The 24,510-nt window shown below is 40.7% G+C and overlaps 1 protein-coding gene across 1 annotated transcript in view; it reads right to left on the bottom strand.

Annotated features, from left to right (window-relative positions):
• The window catches only part of CEP89 (centrosomal protein 89), a 67,349-nt gene that overhangs the window by 18,172 nt on the left and 24,667 nt on the right, over positions 1-24,510 (bottom strand). The window contains 8 exon segments of the mRNA XM_032486201.1: positions 6,121-6,301; positions 8,343-8,458; positions 8,980-9,083; positions 11,822-11,905; positions 12,071-12,121; positions 18,662-18,804; positions 19,970-20,188; positions 22,434-22,476. Of these exon segments, the coding sequence (XP_032342092.1) occupies positions 6,121-6,301; positions 8,343-8,458; positions 8,980-9,083; positions 11,822-11,905; positions 12,071-12,121; positions 18,662-18,804; positions 19,970-20,188; positions 22,434-22,476 (941 nt within the window).

Raw genomic sequence — 24,510 nt, 5'->3', positions numbered from 1 at the left:
AGAGGATGGCTTCAAAACTTTTGCAGCAATTTAACACTGCTGTGCCATCTGGGCAATCTGAGATGAGTGAACTCGTTCTGTTGAACAGCAGCGGGGTGGTGTCAGATTTGCAGGAAGAGAAGCATGTGGTAGGAGCTGACACTTGTCATGTGCAGCAGCAATACACAACATATGATTTTAAGGTTAATCTGTAACTGAGAAACGTATAAAGACCAGAATACACTTCTTTCACTGAAAAACAATCTATTATTTTTTTGGACACATTAACCTGGATTTATGATAAAAGGTTAAAAAAGAAAGCTGAAAACAGAGATTTTTGTTTGTTTGTTTCCAGCCAATACAGAATAACAGAGGCCAGATTTATTCAGCTAAAAAACCAGGCAAAACATAAGAAGCAACAGCTTTCAGACTTTGGACAACAGGCAGTGCAGGACTGTGATCCCTGTGAGGAGGAAGGAACAGGGTCAGTTCCACAACTGCTCCAGCTCACTGCCAGGCTGCAGAACAGGGAGGGAAACCCAAACCAAACTCAGCAGATTTGCTGAGTTGAGGAGTCAGAAAGCAGAGATCAGGGAGGCCAAGGCAACTAGAGATTGTGGGCAGAGAGGAGGGAGTTTCATGGAGAGAAAGGGCTCTGGAGATCTTTGGGCAGGGCACCACAAGTCTCTGGTTGACAGCTGATCTGTACGTGTGAGAGGAGAACTACCTGAGGCTGAAGAAAGAACCATTAGCAACGAGTAGGCAGAACAATTCCTGACGTTCACAAAGACCCGGGAGTACTGCACAAGCCCACCAACCAGAGTGGAAAGACCTTGTAAAAAAGGACACTGGAGATCATCCTTAGAAGGGTGTTACTGCCTTTGTAGTGGGGCTAAACCATCCCTGACTAAAGGGTGCTTTGGGTCTACCTTGTTTAACAAAAGCAAGCTTTGAAAGAATCCAACTACTGTCTAATGTAAGAACAAAACTCAACACTATTTAAAGCAATGCACTAAATCTAGCAGCCAACAACACAAAATCTGTGATATTCAATATCCAATCAAGAGTGGGAATAAGCAATAAAATAGATCCCATGATCAAGAGAAAAAAAATAACAGGCCCAGAAGTCAAAGAGATGATGTTATATAGTCCATATGTTCAAGGAAGCAGAAGAAAACAGCACGATGAGGAGAGAAATAGAAAATATAAAAAAGACTCAACTGGAACTTCTAGAGATGGAAGAAACAAACGGAAGAGGTAGACAACATGCTGGATGAGAATAAAAACAATTAGATACTATAGAAGAAAAGATCAGTGAACTTGAAGACAAGCAATATAAAATGCCCAACTGAAGAACAGAGAAAAACAAGAGTGGGAAAAAGAAATGAACAGAGCATCTGAGGCCCATGGGACAATATCAAGTGTCCCACAAAGAGTGGTGACAGAAGGAAAAATAGAAAAGGATATTGAAGAAATAACAGCTAAATTATTTCCAAATTTGATGAAAAATATAAACCCACAGCCCCAAGAAGCTCAATCAACCTCAAGCTGAATAAACATAAAGAAACCAAACCAAGGTACATCCTGACTAAATTGCTTAAAATCAGTGACAAAAATTATCAGAAGCCTGAGAGAAAAGACATGTCAATGTTCAGAGGAACAAAGATGTTAAGAGCAGGTTTTCATTAGGCACAATGCAACGCAGAAGGCTACAGAGAATACCTTTAAACTGGGGGGGAAACCTCAAAAACCAAAAACCTGTCAACTTAGAATTCTTTACCCAGTAAAATTATCAATAAAGTTTTATGATTTTTCCAATATAAGTACTGTGAATCTTCCTACTCCTTTCTATTTGTGGGGCTTTGTAAATAGTTCCCTTCCTCCTTTCTTTCCTTTTTTTGGGGGGGTATGTGTGGTGGTGCTTTTCCATAATGTGATTTTCTACATTTGTTCCTACCAAGAAACACAATTAATTTTTATAAATTGCTTTTGTTTCTACCAACTTTGCTAAAAATCCATAATTATTTCTAATGATTTCTACATATGGAATTATATCCTCTATGAATAATGACACTACTATTTCTTTCTTCCCAAACCTTATCACTTTCATTTTTCTTGTCACATGCACTGTTATCAGTTAGTCTAGGAATGGTGTAAGAGGGCATCTTTGTACTGTTTCCAGTCTCAGGAGGAAAGCTTGCAACATTTTAACACTAAGACTAACAGTAAATTTACTGTAGTTTTGTTTTTTAACAGAACCATTAAGGAAGTTCACAACTATTCCTAGTACCTTTTTTTAGAGTTTTTACATCTAGATTCATGAGTGAAAAGGAAACGTAATTTTCCTTTCTTATACTATCACTTTTGGGTTCTGGTATCAAGGTTATATTGACCTCTTAAAAAGAGAGAGCATTAACTCTTCCTCTGTTCTTCAGAAGGGTTTATGTAAGACTGGAATTATTTCCTCCTGAATATTTTCAGAGCTCTGTTGTGAAGATATTTAACTGTAGCTTCCTTCAAGGGAAGATCTTTGGATTCAATTTCTTTAATGATTAAAGGAATATTCAGGTATTCTTTTTCTTTTTGAGTAAGTTTGGACAAGTTATATTTTTCTAGGAATGTGACTATTTCATCTGAATTTCCAAGGATATTCACATGAACTTATTTTTAGGTACATAAGAATTTAAACATCTGCTTGATGGATTGAACCTTTTATCTCTATGAACTGATCTCCTTTGTTAAGTAGAGTTTTTTACCTTAACATTTATCCTGTCAGATACTAGTATAATTTACCACCTTTCTTTTGGTTTGTGTTTGAGAGGTAGAGCTTTTCCTGCCTTTTACTTTTGACTTTCTGTGCCCTTATACTTCAGATGGATGTCTTAAAGACAGCACAGAGTTGCTGTTGAGAGTTTGTCTAAACTGCTCTGTGATACCACTGCCTTGGTATCCACTTTGTGTGGCCAAGTGGCCTGCAGGGGCCTCGACCTGACACTAGCCCCACTCTGGAGCGCAGGCCCCAGGTAACAGCCAGTGGAGTCACAGGTCCATGTACGTTCCTGATGTGACACCCCCAATGACCCTTGTGATAGCATCCTCCCTCACCTCCCAGGGCCCTCCCCTCATGCGCCCCTTAGATAAGACCCCCTGAAGCTTATCAAAATCTGGTTCTTTTGGGCTTTAATTGACCAATCTGGCCTCAGCCCGGGAACCCCAAAGCTCCCCCTCAATGAGCTCTATTAAAGGCTCATGCCCCAGGTCCTGCTGAATTTTAATTCTAGCGTTCATTCCAATACTGCACACATCAAAACAGTGAAGCATGATATTTTGACCCTCAGCCAATGCCTACTGTGAATTCTAGTAGCGGACTTACCAACACTAACTTGAATCGGGGGACAATCAGTTCTCTCTGCCGGCACCCTGCCTTGACTTCCCGCGTGGCCTCCTCCAGGACCAGGGAGTGACTGAACTTCTCTATTCACTTTCCCCATTCCTGATAGATTTGCCATCAAATCTAACATTTTATTTTGTGCTTCCTATTTCCCTACTTGTTCTACCTTTTCTTGCCCTCTATTGGATTTTTTATTTGAATCATTCTTTCTTTCCCTATACTGGTTTGGAAGTTAAACACATTCTGTTCCTCAGAAATTTCATCATGCATATTTTCAAACTATAATATTAATCAATGCCTGTATTCTCTTCTGAATGACATGAAGACTTTAGAACACCAATTCCATTTACCCCCTCCCTGATTATATGCTGTTACTGTTGTGCATTTTAATTCCATGCATTTTTAAATTCCTCTATAGAGGACTGAGGGCTGGTTACCTCTGGGTCACCTGACCTGAGGATGCAGCCCTTTGGGGTCCCAGCTTTCTACGCATCTGTGGATGATGGGACTGTCTCGTCATTCTTGGCTGGCTGATATTTCATGAGGATATATCAAAGTGTGGGACTTTTTCATTCACACACTGGGTTCTATGGGTCCTTTCAGTCAAGGTCTTCAGATATCTGGAAATGCCCTTCAACTGTTAATGTCTTCCTTTCCACTTTCTTTAATCTCTCTTTCTGAGATTCCTGATGATCTGAGGCTGGATGTCTTGGATGGGTCTTCCATCTATTACCTTTTCTCTCCATTTCCAGCTGTTTGTCACCTTATGTTCTAGGCGAATCCACAAATTTATCTTTCAGCCTTCCTACTGAGTTTTAAAAAACTCTAGTCATAATTAAAATTTTTTTAATTTAATGATTGTATTTTCTCCCCATGGTGTTTTTTTAAATTGAAATACAGTCAATTTACAATGTTGTGTTAGTTTCTAGTGTACAGCATAGTGATTCAGTTATACACATATATATATATTCTGTTTCATGATAGGTTATTACAAGCTAGTGAATATAGTTCCCTGTGCTATACAGAAGAAACTTGTTTTTGTTTTTTTTGTTTTTTATCTATTTACCACTACATTCCTGAACCAATTTCCACTTAAAAGAGACTTGGTCAAATGTGTGTTTCTTCAATGACCAAATGACCACACCTCCCCTTGCCTTCACTTCCATTGCCAATTAGTGGCTTCCTCTGGAAATTTGCATACCTTTTGTACTTACGTGGAGGGGGCTGTTAGGATATGTGGTTATGAAACATCCACAAAAAAACATCAGCCACAGGAGGGGGTGTTTGAGGAAAATAAAATCATGAGGATGAACATGACTTCGAAAACATTTTTTCTTCTACTGGAATAGGAAAGTAAAGTACAGCTCTAGCCCAGATAGCATGTAACAGGATAGTCAAAACACTGGCCTCCAGTCACTGTAATCGTCAACATTTACTGAAGCACCAGGCTAAGCCCTTCATACGCACTAACTCATTTATTCTCCCGTGTCAGCCATCTTGCGCTGAAAGCCTCACCATTTTAAAAACTACTTCCTCCCTATTACAAAAGTAATGTGCATTTTACACTTGGAACATTTGGAAAGTAGGGAAAAAAAAACAAAGAAAATTTAAATTACTCATGAGGATGGTTAGTTTTATGGGTCAATTCGGCTAGTCTGTGTGCCCAGTTGTTGTCAAATACTAGTTAGATGTTACTGTGAAGGTACTTTGTAGATGTGACTGACATCTACAATCAGGTGGCTTTAAGTAAGAGAGATGACCCTTGATAGAGTGGGTGGGCCTCATCCAAGCAGTTGAAGGCCTTGTGAGCAAAAACTGAGGTTTCCCAAAGAAGGAATTTGGCCTTAAGACTATAACATAGTTTCAGTTTCCAGCCAGTTGGCCTGAACTACAGATTCTGGATTTGCTAGCCGCCACAACTGCGTGAGCCAATTCCTTAAAATAAATCTCTCTCTGTCTCCAAATATACACACACACACATCTTACATATATCCTATTGGTTGTTTCTCTGGAGAACACTGATACTCATAATATCACCCACCAAAGATAATTTCTATTAATATTTTTCCATTCTTCTAATTTTATACTGGAAGTCATTCTATACACATATACATATAATTATACACATACAGACACAGACAGACATACACACAAGAGAGAGCATCTCATCCCAGTAATCTCAGTTGACACTAAAAGTCCTACATCCTTAGAAACCCCTCAGTCCCACGCAAACTGGGATGGTTGGTCAACCTAATACACACACACACACACACACACACACACACACCTTTTTTCTTTTTAAATAAAACTGCAATCATTCGGTACATACTGTTTTGTAACCCAATCTCTTCACTTACAAATCTATTGTAGCAATTTTCCACTGTCAAAAACAGCCTTGTGTGACATCATGTTTAATGGCTGCATTGTATTTCACTTTACAGTTCTATCCTTTCATTTAATCAGGTCTCTATGACTGGATATCCAGATTTCCAGTTCTATTACTTTGGTTCTAAAAACAAGAAAGGGTGGAACAGTAGGGAAAAAAAATCCCATACATACATGCAAAGTGCAGACCACAGCCCTTGAGGACAGCCATGCTCTACTTGGATAAAATATTTACCATTCTCAGCTGTGGACACCTGTGCTGGTGAGGCTCAGTGACTCAGAAAAGATGGAGCAACCTCTCTCTACCTGCCTTCAACAACATGCATGGTGATGCATTAACACTTGGAAAGATAGTACACCCGCACCTTTTTAATTCATTTACAATTGAAGTGTGAACGTCCATTGCAACTTTGCCGTCCAAGCGCGTTTTCAGTTCCTGGCATTCGGTATGTAAGAGCTCCAGCTGCTCCTTATTTGCAGCGAGCTCATTTTCTTGGCTCTGTGTTTTACTCTCCAGGAGCATTAGTTGTTTAGTCAGTTTAGAAACTGAAAAACAAAAGAGATGGACAAAGACTTGGTACAGAAGACTTAATAATGCATGATTACTGATTACTAATACTAATGAGAGCCAGTTTATAAAAAATGACCTTTAAAAAATCTATTGGAGATTTGGAAATTAATACCAAAGAATTTTTACTTAGAAATTACAGGGACTATATTAAGTATTCATTAAATGTATACTTTCTTACTGGGGTTCAACATGTTGATATTATTGTTAAATATATGATATTTAACAAGACATGATTCCAGTCTTCATGGAACTGACTTTCCAAAGACTGAAGCCATGTCACACACAGGTGTGCAAGTACATATCATGATGCTGCCCCTAACAATGCAAGATTTTCTAGGTTCTTAAGGACATCAAATATAGCCCAACTAAGGACAGAATTTATTTTTCTCCCCTTTCTTCATTAAGTTTTTCTTTGATGTTCTGTAGTGAAAGAAAATCATAAACATTTTCATCCTACGTGACACAGAAGTATGTAATATTAAGATAATTCTCAGGTATTGGCTGAAATGAGCACTTAAAAGTATTATTGCATAGAACTCTAAATCCTCCTACTCTGTAAAAACATGTAGTTGATCAAAATGAATAGCTGTTTCTGGGAAATGGGAAAACAGCACGGACAGCTGTCTGAATCATCCAGACCGAAAGGATGGCCCTGCCCCACATGACCAGAAGAATCATCCTACCTGTTTAGATCTGCTGGGTTTGAGAAGATTAAATGCTCAGTAAATATGAAGCTAATTACCCTGTCATCTCTAATCTTGAAAGCAAAGGAGATGCAACAACTTTCTCCCCCACTTCCACCCTAAACAGTGCCAGGGGAAAGGCGACGACTCTGGTGCCCGCACGGTCTGCAGGGGAGTCCCACGGAGGACACTCCCGCTGGACTGAGAGGTGCTCTCACTGCAGACACGACCTGGCTCAGAAACAAGCCAAGCACGAGCGCTGCTTCAGCAACAGCGGAGGCTGGTAGTGAGCTCCTCCGCCACGCGGAAAGGGGGGCCGCTAAATAACAGGGGCGGTGGGGGAGACAGAAAGAAGGGGGTCACACCGGCTCACATGGGACAGCTGGTGTTTTGGCCTCCTGTCCAATACTGTTCTTCATCGGAAAAGAAAAATCACGGAAGCCAAAGGAAAAAAATGCCACTGTCTTTCGCAAGTTTAGGTTTTAATCAAAGTGGAAGAAATGACTCAATCTGGCGACTTCGAAGTCCACTGTCATATGCCATGAGGCTGCTAGGGACAGGGAGGAACACGTGGAGAGAAGGGGGCACTCACAGAAAGTAACTGATGGAGATTTAACCTAGGACAGTGCCCGCAGCGCTGAAGGAAGGGCACAGAGAGACTGTGTAGAGAGCAAATGGTCCCTACTTACTCATTCAACATGCTTTCAGGAACATGTCCTTGTGTTGTTTCAACCCTTCATCTCACATGATTTTTCCCACTTTTGGGGGGGGGGCGTGCTATAACTGGGTATTTATGTATTTATTTATTTTAATAGAGCTACTGGGGATTGAGCCCAGGACCTCGTGCATGCTAAGCACACGTTCTACCACTGAGCTATATCCTCTCCCCAACCCTGATTTTTCCCACTTATATGGCACACTGGTTCCTCCAAACCCCGTTCTGTTGACTCTAAAGCTGTCACCTACAATTGATAGAATAATTAGAGCGGTACTCTGGAGTCTAAGAGAAAGCACTCAGTGCATCACAGGCATTGGCTGGGGTATGCTGTAACGTAAACAGCTGCATTTTAGTTAACAAGCATACATTTTTTTTTGAGGGGGAGGTAATTAGGTTTATTTATTTACTTACTTAATAGAGGTACGGGGGATTGAACCCCCAACCTCGTGCATGCTAAGCATGTGCTCTACCAATTGAGCTACACCCTCCCCTACTAGAAGGATCCATTTTAAAAAACATGACTTCCCCCCTTTTCAATGTGAGTGGGGTGCTGGTGTAAAACGACACACAAACGACATCACAGCCTCCCCATCACTCACAAGGAAGACCGCTCACCTTCCTGGAGATGCTCCCGGTGGGTGTCCTTGGCTTTCTTTTGCTGAATCTCCAACTGCTCTAACAACAACTTGTTTTCCTCTAAAACCAGTCCTGCTTGAGTCTGAAGCTGATGCCTACAAGTGATTTACAAAATTAAATACTGCCATTCGGGTGCTGAATGATTACAGAGACGCTCCCAAGTCTAAAAGAAAGCACTTGATGTGTTGCAGGTAATAAGTATCTGGACATGTTTTAATATTAAACATGTTATTAACACAGTAAATCTGGCCATTTCCATTAAACTGGGGGAAAGGACAGTAATGAAGTTTGAATCATCAACTGTCTCAGTAAATTCTTAAAATGTAAAATTTCAAATGGAGGGACCGGGGATTGAACCCAGGACCTCATGCATGCTAGGCATGTGCTCTACCACTGAGCTATAACCACCCCCCCTAGAATTTTTAAAGTAATCTTTCAATTACAAGTTTAGAATAATTTAGTAGGTTTTTTTCACTGCACCGTAATAATTTCTTAGAAACTCTCTCTTAAAATTTTTTAGTTAAAATACAGATATAGTTGATAATTTAACAAAGTTTATTCTAGTATCTTTTTTTTTTTTTAATTAGCAAAATACCAGAAGCACAACACCACTTGCCATTCCTCACTGGTGACAGGGCTACTCTTATTTAACTCTTGGTGCAATTCTTCATTTTCTTTCACCACTTCCTGGACTCGCATCCTAAACGTTCTCATTTCCTCCTGAAATAAAATTTATATAAATTGTAATACACACATTATACTCATACTTGTATTTCTTTGTTCTTTTTTTGAGGAGGGGTAATTAGGTTTATTTATTTTTAGAGGAGGTACTGGGGATTGAACCCAGGACCTCATGAAGGAGAAATAATAAAATGACTGCACATAGGCTAACAAATTCTCAGCTTTATGCTTACCTCCTGCTTTTAGCACAGTCAGCAAACCCGACTGGTCGGACACTGCTCCCAGCCCCAGGCCCATTGTTAAAGCTAAAGTTATTGATTTCACTGTTTTTACTTTACTCTGGCAATTAAAATTTATAACCATGTTTGGCTTCTGAGTCGTTCTCCAGGAAGAAGGTCACGGAGCTGTAACCCTGCAAAACAGGCTAATTTGTCAAAAAGGAGAAACACACCACAGGTGTTTACGAGATGAAAAGACTGGAAAAGTTACAACTACCAGTCTCTATGGAACTGCTGCCTGAGGACGTCCTGACGCCAAGAAATCTTGTGACAAGATAAATGATTCTGTTGACTGCCTAAGCTATGACTGTGTAACCACCCCACCCCATCCCCACGGGGGGTTCACAGTTTTGAAGGCATCAGCCTGCTGTGGGTTCCCTTTGCCCGGCAAAGCAATAAAGCTGCCTCTTTTCCTCTAAGCTCCAAGACCCGGTCTTTGAGTTATTTGGCTCGTCAGGGACGGGGGCTGACATTTCGGCAACACTCATGCATGCTAAGCACGCGCTCTACCCTTGAGCTCTACCCGCCCCCCTGCTGTTGCTGTGACTAAAATCAAACGTTAATAGCTTTTTAGCAAAATCTCATGATGCCAGCAGACTTAAACTCAGTACCAGCACCAAGTGCCTGCCCTTGAGGGGCTCACAGTCTAGAGAGAAAAAAATAGGAGACAGACGATGGCAAGGACATGGGACAAAGCACCTCAGGTCTTAAATATTCAATTCCTAATTTGATGACATTTTTCTGTTAATTGTTGAATATTTGAAATGATAAAAGGGAATTTAAAAAGGCAGAGATGCCTATGAACACTACAGTTTTTCCTTTGTTTAAAGACTTTGGGGGATAAATTGGAGCTTTTTTAGATAAAAATAAGAATTTTTCATCCCTCACTAAAGCCCATTTTGGTGGGAAGGGGCTTAGTGTGGGGGCTGGAGGCACATAATTTTGCCCCGTTACCATCACGAGAAACCCCCCTTACTTAAAGCCATCGGTCAGGACGGCTTCATCGCTCACGAGCCTCACGTGAGGACCGTTCTCGGTCTGTTTCCAACTCCCAATAGCCTGTGCTGGGTCTCCTCCATTACGGCTTCCCTCAGTTAGCCCCTGGCCAGTTCCAGTGCCCCGTGCTGCCTTTCGGCGAGGATCTCAGGCGCCAGGATTTATTCTGGGGTGCTTCTAAGTATTCTCCTCCCAGCTATCGGACACTTAGGCTCACACCTGCCTCACTGAAAGCAACAATGCCAGGCAACTGCTCTTTCTCTTGCCCTTCTGCCTGGGCACACTCCCCAGTCACTGGCAGTCCACTGGCTTTCTCAGAACAGGGGTCAGGCAAACGAACACCTGGGGGCCAGTGGCCTGTTTTCTGTATGAAGTTTTACTGAAATAGGCCAGGCTTATTAGTTTACCCCTGGTCTACGGCCGCTTTCATGCTGCAGAGGCAAAGCTGAGTACCTGCAAACAGAGCCTGCATGGCTCCCAGAGCCTAAGACAGTCACTAAGTAAATATTTACAGAAAATGATTCCTGAACTCTATTTTAGAAGGAACGCTAAATAAGTATTTTTATTATTTGGTTTGATATTTAACCGATTAGTATAAGATTAATTCACCCTCTTTAAAAAATTGTGTCCAATAGGAAGTCTGCAAGAGGAGGCTCAAGTCTGCATTATGTGGGCCGTATACGTGGGACAGCATTACAGGAACAGGCTGGGTGACTCTTAACACATCCTTCCAGCCAGGGATCCCAGAAAAACCAACACTTCTCCCCTGAGATCTCTTTGGCTGCCTAAATAAGGAACGTAGGCAGAGGTGGGTAGCACAGAAAGCCATGGGATGTCTCTACAACACCTGCACAGCCTTGGGTTCCTGTATGATCAGAAGGAGCTCTGCTCCAGAGGCCACTGCCATGAAAGAGTAGTGAACAAGGCAGAAACGAATGAAACCCTCGCTTTCTCGCCATACCAACAGCTCAGTAACTGGACTCCCTGGGACCAGCTCTTCATAGAATAAAGAAGCATTTAAGTCGGCCTAAAACACCTGCTCCTCTTCCTCCCCTGTCTGCCCAAACATCCCTTTTACCGGCGCTATTTGCAGCTGCACAGTACCAGGAGAGGAGTTCCCCCACTGCTGCCTTCTCTGCACCCCAAGATCCTAGTCCACGTGGGGCTGCCTGTCTGGGAGACCACAGCCTCCAATGCAGCCCTGCCCAGTTCCTCCCTCCAAACCTCTCCCATCTACCCCCACCCAGCCCTCCTGCACTGCCCATCACTCCCGCCTGCCTCCTGTCTCCCTTCCTTTCCTCTTTCCTTCCCTCCCTCTTTCCTTCTCCCCACCCCCACCCCGCTACACGCCTTCCTTTCTTCCTCCTTGCCTTTCTTTAACAAACACTTGGGCACCTGCTAGATGCTGGGTATACCTATCTTTCCAAGCAAAACGTTGCTTCCGAGTTAGAATCTGTCTTCTTTTTGATAAACCTTGTCCTTCTGAGACCTTTGCCAACCTACCTGAAGGCTGGCATTGAGCTCATCCTTCTCCTTCATCCTGTCTTCATAGGCCAGCAACAAGGGGCACAGGTACTTTATATCCAACTGAACAGAATGGAATAGACAACATTACTATCTTTCTATGTCTAAATACAATCAGCACGTCTTCTAAAAGGAAAGAAAATATACTTAATTTGGAATGGACTTTAATATAGCTATTCAATTATAGCCCAGAAAATATGGGCCTGAACTTAAATAACTTTCACTTACCAACCAGGGTGGTGTAGGGCCCTTGGATGGGAGGCCTTCAATATTTAAACTCTAAGAACAAAACACAACAGTGAAGACAAATTAAACTACACTTCCTCTGAAATCTCCAGCCTAAGATATTCTTCATCTAGACCAGACATCAGCTATCTATGCATTGATATGTATGTATATTTACATATGAAAAAAATTTTTTCTGAAATGTTTGAGTAATTTGCAGATATAACGCTCCTTTTCCTCTAAATACGTCACCGTACATTTCTTAAAAAGAAAAACATTCCTTAACTCAACCACCGAACCATCATAAAATCAGGAGCTCAAGACTGATGCAATGCTATACTCTAATCTACAGACTGTATGTGAATTTTGCCTATTTTCCCACTGATGTCCTTTTCTGATCAAGAATCCAATTAAGGGGAGCAGGGTTTATTTAGCTCAGTGATAGAGTGCCTGCCAAGCATGTACGAGGTCCTGGGTTCAATCCCCAGTACCTCCATTAAAAATAAATAAATAAACCTAATTATCTCCCCCCAAAAATTAAAAAAAAAAAAAAAAAAAAAAGAATCCAATCCAGGATTACACTTTGCATTGAGTTGTCAAAACTTTCAGTATTTTAAATCTGGGACGTATCTAGTAATTTTTTATTGGATGCCAATAAAACTTTTCCAATGTTATGCTGTCTGGATTTTGTTGTCTTCTTTTAAAGTCTTTTGTTTTCTTCTTTTGCTACTCACGGATCAGCTTGATGCTTTTGAGGCTTATCTTTTTACCCTGGTGAAGGTGGGTCTTTACTGAAAGGCTGGTTTGGCCATACCGCTAAGGCCTGGTCCTTCTGGGCTGTTTACTCAAGGCCTCAGGGTTCAGCAAGGTCTCTGCACTGTGGCTGGTCAGAACCCAAAGGTCTCCTGGTGCTGACTATTTAGTTCACAGCTCTCTGAACTCGGTTTTCTGCCTGACCTCTGAGTTTCATCCTTCACGTGTGCAGATTAGCATTCAACAAAAAACTGCAAGGAACCCCTTGGAGACTCAGGTAGGTCTTTCTCTCCATAGCTCCTTCCTCTCTGGTATTCCTGCCCTGCCAATCTTGTCTCTGTTTCTGAAACTGAAAGTCTCCTCAACTCAGTGAGACAGCTCTCCTGCTGGGACTGCTCCAGCCAGCACTGCGAGACGATGTACCCCCAAGCAGAAAGCAAGGTGAGCAGAAGGCTTGTTTCCTTCCTCCTCTCCAACATCACCGAGCTGCCTGCTGCCTGACGTCTGTAAACAGCTGTATTACATATTCCGTCCAGTTTTCTAGTTGCTTACAGTAAGAGCACAAATCTCACAACAGTAATTTCTTAGCTTCTGGCCCTGAGGGAATAATTTCCTATTCCACAAAAATGTTCTAATGCATTCCCCACCCCATGGTTCACTGAGCAAACACCGAACGCTTACTACGTCACTGTGGACGTCACAGCGCAATCGTTGTTGTTCATGGTCCAACACAGAGATTAAATCCTCTCACAGAAGTCAACATAACACACACACACACAGTACAAGGTAGAAGGTGCCTTAAGAGGGGTACAAACAAGTCTGCCACAGATGCAGAGAGACAGCACCTCTGGCTGGAGGGACCAGGGAAGACTGTCACAGAGATGTGCAGCTGCACAGGGAGAAGGGTGTGCGCACTCTGTGGGGCGGGGGGGCAGTGGCCTGTCACTGGGCCTGTCATGTAGCCTTTTTAAAGAGAACTGTTCCGATTTTTTTAAATTTATTTTTCTATTTAGAGTAGACCTTTCAATATTTCTTTTAGCATAGGTTTAGCATTGCTGAATTATTTTAGTTTTTGCTTGTCTGTGAAATTCTTTATCTCACCTTCTATTCTAAATAAATTGACATATAGTAATTGACTGTACTTCAAAAAAAGAAGAGAGGTTAAATTAATTAATTAATTAAAGAGAGCTGGTTTGTCCACAGCCCTGCAGAAGGCCCTGGCCTAGGAAGCCTGTTTCAGCTCATAGGACCCCAAGAACTTTAATGTTTTTGTTAAAAAGTTAACATCATGTTAAGTAAAAGAAGTCAGTCACAAAAGACCACATATTGTGTGATTCCATTTATATGAAATATTCAGAACAGGCAAATCCACAGAGACATAAAGGAGATTAGTGGTCTGCCAGGGCCAATGTGGGTGGTGGAGAGTGACTGCTAACAGGTATGAGATTTCTTGTTGTGATGAAAATGCTCTTAAACGGATTGTGGTGATACTTGTACAATTCTGTGAATACACTAGAAGTCACTGAATTGCACACTTTACATGGGTGAATTGGATGGTATGTGAATTATATCTCAAAGCTACTGTGAAAAACTTTTAAATGAAGTCCTACTTCAAGAAGAAAGACAGAAGCCCACAGAGCTGCTCTGAACTCCCAGGAGCCCCGTGAGAACACTGTATGCACCTGGCTTCTCCCCTTGATCCCAGGAGGGACCAGTCAGCTGCACATCCTGACAACCCCACCCCCGCCACCAGCCCGCACACACCCATCACACACGTGACTCTCTAGGGCACAGACCTGAGCTGCTGGCTCCTCACAACACCTGACTCAGTGATTTTCTCAGTGCGTTTGTCAAACTGAATTCTGCAATCCTTCTTCTCGAGTAAAACCTAGCCTGCTTTCTCCTCTCTTTATGTACACATACATTGTGAAAGGAGTCACACCACCAAGTCAATGACACAGCCCTCACCTCACATATTTACTGTTTCAATGGACAGAACACTGAAGTTCTACTCTTTTAGCAAGTTTCAATTATACAATACAGTATTATTAACCATAGTCACCAAGTTATACATTAGGTCATCAGATCTTATTCATCTTATAACTGAAAGTTTGTACCCTCTGACCTGCTTCCCCCTGTTGCCCACAGACCCTAGCCCATGGCAATCATCATTCTACTCTCTGCTTCTATGAGTTCAACTTCTTTTTTGTAGATTCCACATAGAAGTGATACTGAGCAGTATTGCCCATCTTTGTCTGGCTTACTTCACTTAGAATGATGCCCTCCATGTTCATCCATGCTGCTGCAAATGGCCGAGTTGCCTTCTTTAAGGCTGAGTAGTATTCCACTGCATGCTTATATGTCACATTTTATTATATTATTTATATATATACATATATAATATGACATAATCACATTTTCATTATCCATTCATCTACTGACAGACACACACTTCGTTTTCATTGGCTATTGTAAATAATGCTGCAATGAACATGGGAATACAGACATCTCTTCAAGATACTGATTTTGTTTCCTTTAGATATATATCCAGAAGTGGGACTGCTGAATGGTGTGGTAGTTTTCCTTTTAATTTCTTGAGGAATCTCCATACTGTTTTCCATAGTGGCTGCAGCAACTTACAGTCCATCAACAGTGTACAAGGGTTCCCTTTTTCCTGCACCCTTTCCAGAATCTGTTATCTCTATCTTTCGATAAAAGACATGCTAACAGGTATGAGGTGATATTTCATTGTGGTTTTAATTTGCATTTTCCTGATGACTAGTGATGCTGAGCAACTTTTCATATACCTGTTGGCCATCAGTGTATCTTCACTGGAAAAATACTGAATAAAAGTGGTGAGAGTGGCATCATTGTGTTGCCCCTGAAGCTTTCAGCTTTTCATCTTTGAGTACGGTGTTGGGTGACGGGCTTGTCATATCTGGCCTTCATCATGTTAAGGTATGTTCCTTCTACACCTAGTCCGTTGAGAGCTTTTATCATAACAGTATGTTGAATTTTTGTCAAATGCTTTTTCTGAATCTATGGAGACAATCATACCATTTTTACTCTTCATTTTCTTAATGTGGTGCATCATATTGACTAATTTGTGGATTTGAACCATTCCTGCATCCCAGGAATAAACAGCACTTGATCATGGTGCTGAACCCTTTTCATGTACAGTTGTCCCTCAATACCTGTAGGGGACTGGTTCTAGGACCCGCCATGGATACTAAAATCTGCAGATGCTCAAGTCCTGTAGCCAGCTCTCCACATCCACGGTTCTGCTCTGCAGATTGTGTAGTATTGTACACATTTATTGGAAAAAAAATCCACATATAAGTGGACCCAGGCAGTTCAAACCCATGCTGTTTGAGGGCCATCTGTACTGCTTTATCTGGTTTACTAATATTTTGTTGAGGACTTCTGTATCTCTGTTCCTCAGGGATACTGGCCTGCAATTTTCTTTTCTTGGAGCATTCCTGTCTGGTTTTGGCATCAGGGTAATGCTGGTCTTGTAAAATGAGTTTAGAAGTGTCTTCCTCTTGTAAGCAGCACACGAATGGGCCTTGCTTTTTAATCCATTCAGCCATTCTATGTCTTTTGATTGAAGAATATTAGTCCATTTATACTTAAAGTACTTAAAGTAGGTATGGACTTGTTACCGTTTTGCTCGTTGTTTTCTGGCTTTCTGTAATTCCTCTGCTTCCTTTCTTCTCCTGCTCTCTTCAGTTGTGATTTGATGATTGTTCTTTGGAGGTATGTTTGGATTCCTTTATTTTTACTGCATCTACCAGAGGTTTTTGCTTTGTGGTACCATGAGGCTCACATAAAACAACTTATAACAATCTATTTTAACTTGATAACTTAAAGTTCAAATGAATTCCAAAACTACATTTTTTCTCTCCCCCCATGTTTTATGTTTGTGATGGAGCAATTTACATCTTTTCATTTTGTGTATTAACTAACAAATTATTATAGTTATATTTTTACTATTTTTGTCTTTTAACCTTCATACTAGAAGGTTTATAAGTGATTAACCTACCAACTTTACAAAACTAGATTATCTTGAATTTTACTATATATTTTACCCTTGCCAGTAAAATTTATAATTTCACGTTTTCCTGTTACTAATTAGTGCCCTTTTGTTTTAGCTTAAAGAAAACCCTTTAATATTCCTTGTAAGGCTGGTCTGGTGGTAATTAACTTCTGCTTTTGCATGTCCTGCAGACTCCCTATCTCTGCTTCAATTTTGAAGGACAACTTTGCGAGGTAGTATATTCTTAGTTGGCAGTTTGTTTTATGTTTTTTGGTCTTTTTCCTTTTAGCACTTTGAATATATTTGCCACTCCCTTCTGGTCTACGAAGTTTCTGCTGAAAAATCTGCTGGTGATCTTATGAGGGTTTCCCTGTATGTAACAAGTTGTTTTTCTCTTGCTGCTTTTAAAATTCTCTTGTTTTAACTTTTGACAATTTAATTATAATGTGTTTTGATATAGGTATCTTTGGATTCATCTTATTTAGAACCCTCTGGGCTTTCTGGATCTAAATGTCTGTTTCTTTCCCCAGGTTAGAGAAGTTTTCAGCATTATTTCTTTAAATGAGTTTTCTGCCCCTCTCTCTCTCTTTCTTCTGGGACTCCCGTTAACACTTGATGGTAGTCCTTAAGCTAGCTTTACTCTTTCTCATTCTTTTTTTTTTTTTCTTACTCTTCTGTTTGGATGAATTCCACTGCCCTGTCTTCAAGTTCACTGATCCTTCCTTCTGCTTGCTCTCGTCTGCTGTTGAACCCCTTGAATTTTTCAGTTCAATTATTGTATTCTTCTGCTCTATGATTTCTGTTTGGCACTGTTCAATAGTTTCTGTCTCTTTGTTGAAATTCTCATTTTGTTCATGCTCTTCTGACCTTGCTGATCACACTTATGACCATTATTTTAAACTCTCTATTGAGTAAATCATTTATTTGCATTTCACTAAGATTGATTTCTGGAAATTTATCTTGTTCTCTTCTTTAGAACATACTCCCTTTTTTTCATTTTCCTTGACTCTCTGTGTTGGAGAAAACAGCCACTTCTCCCAGTCTTGACAGAGTGGTCTTGTATAGGAGATGACCCTCATCAGTCTGCCTGGCCCAAGCTCCTGGTTGCCTCTCAAACTTCTGTGATTGTCCAAGCTGCTGTCTTCATTCTTAGTGGCTTCCAGTAGTTGGGGGTGTACCCAAAACCACCAGTGTCCCAAAGGACAGGCTCACAGTCAGCATTTAGATGCAGGCTGACTAGAAGCCAGACCTGCAGGCAGCATCTAGGAAAGTATGCAGTCAAATCCCTTCCAGGAACAAAGTAGGAGACAGGCGTTTTTGCCTGCTCCCTCTGCACTGAGCCCAGGTGGATAGCCACAAAGGGTGCGCCTATGCCTGATTAAAAACTGCTTCTTTCTTTGCTACAGTCCTGTGGAATTCATGAATACAAGCTCCACTGTCTGTAAGAGCTAGGTGATCTGGGGGCCTATAAAAATTAGTCTGCTTTCATGTCAAGGTTTGTGCACTGATAAATAATAGCTATAACCTTGAGGGAAAAGACTAAGAATGAAGCAGCCAACGTGGACTTTTACTCCTTTACTTTATATACGTCTGTCCTGATTTTTTTTTACAAAGAGTTTTTATTGCTTTCGTTTTGAGGGAGGGAGGGAGGGAGAACATAGAAAGGTCCACAGAAAGATTGTACTTTGGATGTATCTTTTGTTATACCAAATTATAATAAATATGAACCCTTCAGAATTGGAAACCAATTCAACGGTAAAGGATAAAATATCAGAAAATTGATTTTTCTTAATAAGAAACATTACCTCTTCCTTGGATAAATGTCTGAATTTTGTTTGATATCTACTCAGCTCTACATTCAAACGATGCACAGTCATTTTCAATGCATCATTTTCATCCACTAGTTCTTGAGCTTGTTTTCTCAGATAATGTAATTCAGGTGTAGCACCTATTGAAAAAAAGTTAGTATTATACTATACGAACTTTTATCAAATTTATAATGATTTTTATATAAATTGCTGATTGTCTGTCCTTCTTTCCCTTTTAAGCCCATAGAGGCAGTGAATGACAGATATATAGATATAAATGAGTAAAAGTTATGAATATTTTAACCCCACATAGTCAACAGCGTTTTGGAAGTTTGTGGAAGTTATTGCATGTACAATTAAGGTAAGATAAAAGTTTTAGATTGAAAAGAAAAGTCACTGTTTCAGATTATATAGAAGTATGTGCTTGAAGTACATAAAATAAATGAAGAATTTATTAGAACTAATAACTTTCCTACACAATAGTAACGTCCTATTAAAAAACATGACAGAAAATAGATACCACAAAGTAACAGCACAAATTAAGTATCTAGAAATGTGCCTAAGACAAGAAATATTCAGGGTCTGTATAAAGAAAACACAACATCTTTCAATGTACAGAGAAGTAACATTAGTGAATATTTATATAAACTTAGCATTAAAAAGAATTTGACACAAAGGGCATAGCTCATAACAAAAAATGTCTTATATATTTAGCTGAATTATCAACAAACTGAGAAAATATTACGTACATGACAAAGGGCTAAAATCCTTAATATGTAAAGAGCTCCTGCAAATCAAGAGAAAAGATCAAAGCATCTCAATTTGAAGCAAGAAAGAGAAAGAATATGATCTGCAAAGATAATGAAAAAAATTCAATCTAATCAATAATAAACTAAATACAAATTAAATTAAAATAGGATTCTTCTCTCTCTCTTTTTTTTTTGCCTATCAAATTAGCAAGGAAAATACAATCCTCATGATTGGTAAATATGTGGTGAAAGAGGCACTTTTATATGCTGCTTATGGGGATAAAAGCTGATATGAAATATGTGTAAAATACTATGCTAAGCATCAAGAAACAAAAGAAGTATTGGAATTCCTTTACTAGAATAATAATGATATAGGAGATGAAATCAAATTTCAACAAGAATATGGATATTAATAAAAGACTTTAAATATCAACAAAATCTCAATAATATTAATATCAACAAATATTATAACATAAGATATTAACTTTCAAAATAAATAAGAAAATTTGAATTCCTATTTGTTCCTTTAATAAAAGAACTGTGTAGTTGTCCCCACCTTCCTGAGAGGATGTTTTCTCAATCTCTTTCAGCTTTCCATTTTCTTTTTCCATCCGTTTAAGTTTTAACTGTAGTTCTTTCATTGTTCGTTTTAGTATGTGAAGTTCGAGAGTAAGGGTCTGATTTGCATTGTTTAGATGCAAAGTTTCTTCTTTTAATTCCTCGAACTTTTCTTTGGTTATTTCCATACATCTTTGACGTGTTCTACCAGTTATATCTAAAAAGTCACAGGAAAAAAAAAAAGATTTTAAAATAGTAATTGATATTTACAATTTTCCATGAAAATTACAGGAGACTTTATTTCAAAAACCATGTGAGCAACTTCTTTATGTCAGGCCTCATGCTATGTTCTTCGGGTCCCGCAAAGAACATGGCCTGTACAGCAAAGAGTCTGCGGTCTGTTAAGATGACAGTGGGCAACCAGACGAGGGTGACAGAGCGGGGCAGGAGCCGACGGAGGCCCTTGCATACCGTAATATGCAGAGTGCAGGTTCTGTCCTGCAGGCCAGCAGGAGCCAGAAAGACTTTTAGACAGAAGTACAGAAAGGAAGAGGCTCTACTCTCAGATGAATCCCTCAGGCCAGCAGTGAGGAAAGTGATAGGAAGGAGGCCTAGCCTAGAGGCAGGGAGACCAGTCCTGACGCTCCCAGAGTGAGTGAGAGGATGGCGAGGAAGAGACACGAGAGAAGGATTCAGGGGCAAAAACTCAGCAGGGCTCAACAGCCAACTGGGTGTGGACAGTGAGGGAGGGGCAGATCAAGGATAAGCGCCAAGATCTGTGGTTTGGAAGACATCTAGCCAGACCAGGAGCACAAGGGCAGCAGGGGAAGGGGTGCTCAGGGCCCCAAGCTCCGAAGGCAGCCTCAGCCGGAGGGACTGAGGAGCCACCAGCCCGTGGGTGAAGCTGAAGGCACCAGGGTGAGAAGAAAACCAGAGGCCACAAGGGATCGTTGGAAGGAGTAGTAAGACAGACTGGAGGACAGCAGAGAGCGATGTTCCACAGGGAGGTACGCTCGGAGAGCAAAGAGGACCACAGTGGGCCTCCGGCCGGAGCGCCTCTGAGTGGAGGTGGGGACAGAAGCAGAGCTTGTGGCAGACAGGGAGGGAGCACTGGTGGCTCCAGACAGCCTCCCCTGACCGCTGATGCACATATAGCCAACCCCTGGAACATGAAAGTCTAAGAAATGAGTAATTCCACAGCTACACTGAAAACAAGAGGCGAGCCACAAGGAATCCCGGAAAGAAAACATTTGCGATTAGACTGAAGATGGAAGCTGCAGCCTCAAATATGCCGGGAGAGGTCAGCTATACGAGGCAGGAGTGCTTTCAGGGGTGTGCCTCGCCCTGGCAGGCAGTGGGGACACAAAGTGGCCCAGAAAGGACTGATGAGGTGTCCAGTTAGAGCGCCAGATGGGAGTGGCAGGGGCGCCCATTGCCGGGCGGTTCCTACAAACCCTGAGGTCAGAGAGGCAGGGCAGGCCCAGGAGTCTGGAGGAACCCAGGAGGAAGAGGGGCCCCCAGACCCCATATGCCCTGTCCGTCCCCGTCAGTCACTGGGGACAGGTGGGACGCCGATCAGCACCCTGGATCCCCCTGAGCAGCCCGCAGTACGCAGTACGCGGATACAGCATCCCCAGGCAGACAACAGGGGACGTCTCCCAAGGACCAGGGTGAACACATCACCAAGAACCATGTGAGCCAATAGAAGCACCAAAACCAACTAACAGGGGACAGAGTGGCTGTGGCACAAACTACAAGAGTTTAGAACGAGTGTGGTTAAGACTCTCAGAGAGCTGCTTGTCAGTACTTAACAGAAATCATGGAAATAAGCAGTTTCACTAATAACACAAATTCAAAGGATGGGCTGAGCAGCAGAATACATACAACGAAGAATGAACCTGTGGGTGAGACGTTAGAGCCCCACCAGTATCCCAGAATACAGCACCGAAAACACGGAGGGAGAAAGAATGAAAACAAAGTCAGTCCAACATAGAGGACAGACCAAAGTCTTGATACCTGAAAGGATCTTCAGACGAGCGATGTGAGATGTAACAGGGAAAAATTACAACAGCCGCTTTGGAAGCTTAATAAGGCTCCCCAAACTGTAAAGGGGAGAGCACCCTAGAAAGTATCTCCAGCCCCTGAGCAGAGCCCCCATTGCATCCACCCCCTCCCAGTGTCTGCTCACATCCTATAGGTAGATCCCCTCCCCTCCCTCCAGGATCTGAGCACATCCCATGGGGACATACATCCGCCATCCAACATACGAATGCTTGGACTCCCTTTCAAGGCAAAGGCAGAAGTTCAACAAACTGCTACCTCTTACCAATTCTGATAACAGGACAGAAGCAATAGCCTTTGCAGGGGGAGAAAACGGTGACCTTTATTTTATGTGAGATTATTCTGGATATCCTCTAAAACAATAAGCTTTTCAATCACAATGAGATTCAAAAGACAAGTACCTGGAGAGGGTGGAGGTTTTTCACATAATGGTGGCTTCCCGTCCTAGGGAAGAAAAACCATGAGTGTGATGAATTAAGAGTCTTAGCATCTTCTGAAAGCAGAGTGGCACAAGCAGCTAGGTCCTCACGTACCACGTATTTAAGCACTTTTCTCTCCTCCCTTCATGTTGGCTCTTGTAGTTGCCAGTTTGTTTTAGCTTTAGAAACTTTCACATTCATTGTTTCTTTCAACTGAGTCTAAACCTTTAGGGTCTTCCCCTCTTGGCAGGTTCTCTGAGGCAGGGAGGGAAGTCCTACTTTCTTCCTGTGTTTTTGTCCATAAGTTCAGTCACTGTGTCTTTTTTTTTTTTTAATTGAACTATAGTTGATTTACAATATTGTGTTAGCTCCCTCACACCATACACAAAAATAAACTCGAAATGGCTTAAAGACTTAAACATAAGATAAGACACTATAAACCTCCTAGAAGAAAACACAGGCAAAACATTCTGACACAAATCTTAGCAATGTTCTCCTAGGTCAGTCTACCCAGGCAATAGAAATAAGAGCAAAAATAAACAAATGGGACCTAATTAAATTTATAAGTTTTTGCACAGCAATGGAAACCACAAGCAAAAAAAAAAAAAAAACAACAACAACAAAATGACAACCCACGGCATGGGAGAAAATATCTGCAAATGAAGCGACTGACAAAGGTTTAATTTCCAGAATACTTCCAGCTCATACAACTTAATAACAAAAAAACAAGCAACCCAATCCAAAAATGGGCAGAAGACCTAAACAAACATTTCTCCAGTGAAGATATACAAATGGCCAATGGGCACATGAAAAAATGCTCAATATCACTAATTATCAGAGAAATTCAAATCAAAACTACAATGAGGTATCACCTCACACCAGTTAGAATGGCCATCATTCAAAAGTCCACAAACGATAAATGCTGGAGAAGGTGTGGAGAAAAGGGAACTCTCCTACACTGCTGGTAGGAATGTAGTTTGGTGCAGCCATTATGGAAAACAGTATGGAGATTCTTCAAAAAACTAAAAATAGACTTACCATATGATCTAGCAATCCCACTCCTGGGCATACATCCAGAGGGAACTTTAATTAGAAAAGATACATGCACCCCAATGTTCATAGCAACACTATATACAATAGCCAAGACATGGAAATAACCTAGATGTCCATCAATAGATGACTGGATAAAGAAGTTGTGGCAGATTTATATAATGGAATAATTCTCAGCCATAAATAATAACAAAATAATGCCATTTGCAGCAGCACAGATGGACCTGGAGATCATCATTCTAAGTGAAGTAAGCCAGAAAGAAAAATACTATATAAGGGGGAGGGTATAGCATAAGTGGTAGAGGGTATGTTTAGCATGCATGAGGTTCTGGATTCAATCCCGAGTACCTCCTCTAAAAATAAATAAACCTACTTACCTCCTCCCACCAAAAAAAAAAATTACAAAAAAAAGAAAAATACCATATGATATTACTCATATGTGGAATCTAAAAAAAAAAAAAAAAAAAGGAAAGAAAAAAGAAAAAAGAGAACACTAATGAACTCATCTACAAAACAGAAACAAACTCACAGACATAGTAAACAATCTTAATAGTTTCCAGGGGAAAGGGAGTGGGAAGGGATAAACTTGGGAGTTTGAGATTTGCAAATATTAACTATTATATATAAAACAGATTAAAAAACCAAATTTCTTCTGTATAGCACAGGAAACTATATTCAACATCTTGTATAACCTTTAATGAAAAAGAATATGAAAACAAACATATGTACATATGTATGAGTGAGATGTTATGCTGTACACCAGAAACTGACACACTGTAACTGACTATACTTCAATAAATTAAAGGAAAAAAACCCCAATATTGTGTTAGTTTTAGGTGTACAGCAAAGTGATTCAGTTATACATATATATTTATTTTCCAATTCTTTTCCATTATAGGTTACTACAAGATATTGAATATAATTCCTTGTGCTATGTAGTAAATCTTTGTTGTTTATTTATATTATATGTAGTAGTATGTATCTGTTGATCCCATACTCCTAATTTATC

This window comes from Camelus ferus, chromosome 9, assembly GCF_009834535.1.
Source record: "Camelus ferus isolate YT-003-E chromosome 9, BCGSAC_Cfer_1.0, whole genome shotgun sequence".
NCBI lineage: Eukaryota > Metazoa > Chordata > Mammalia > Artiodactyla > Camelidae > Camelus > Camelus ferus.
Note: the sequence above shows the minus strand (reverse complement) of the source record. Positions and strands in the feature narration are given on the sequence as shown.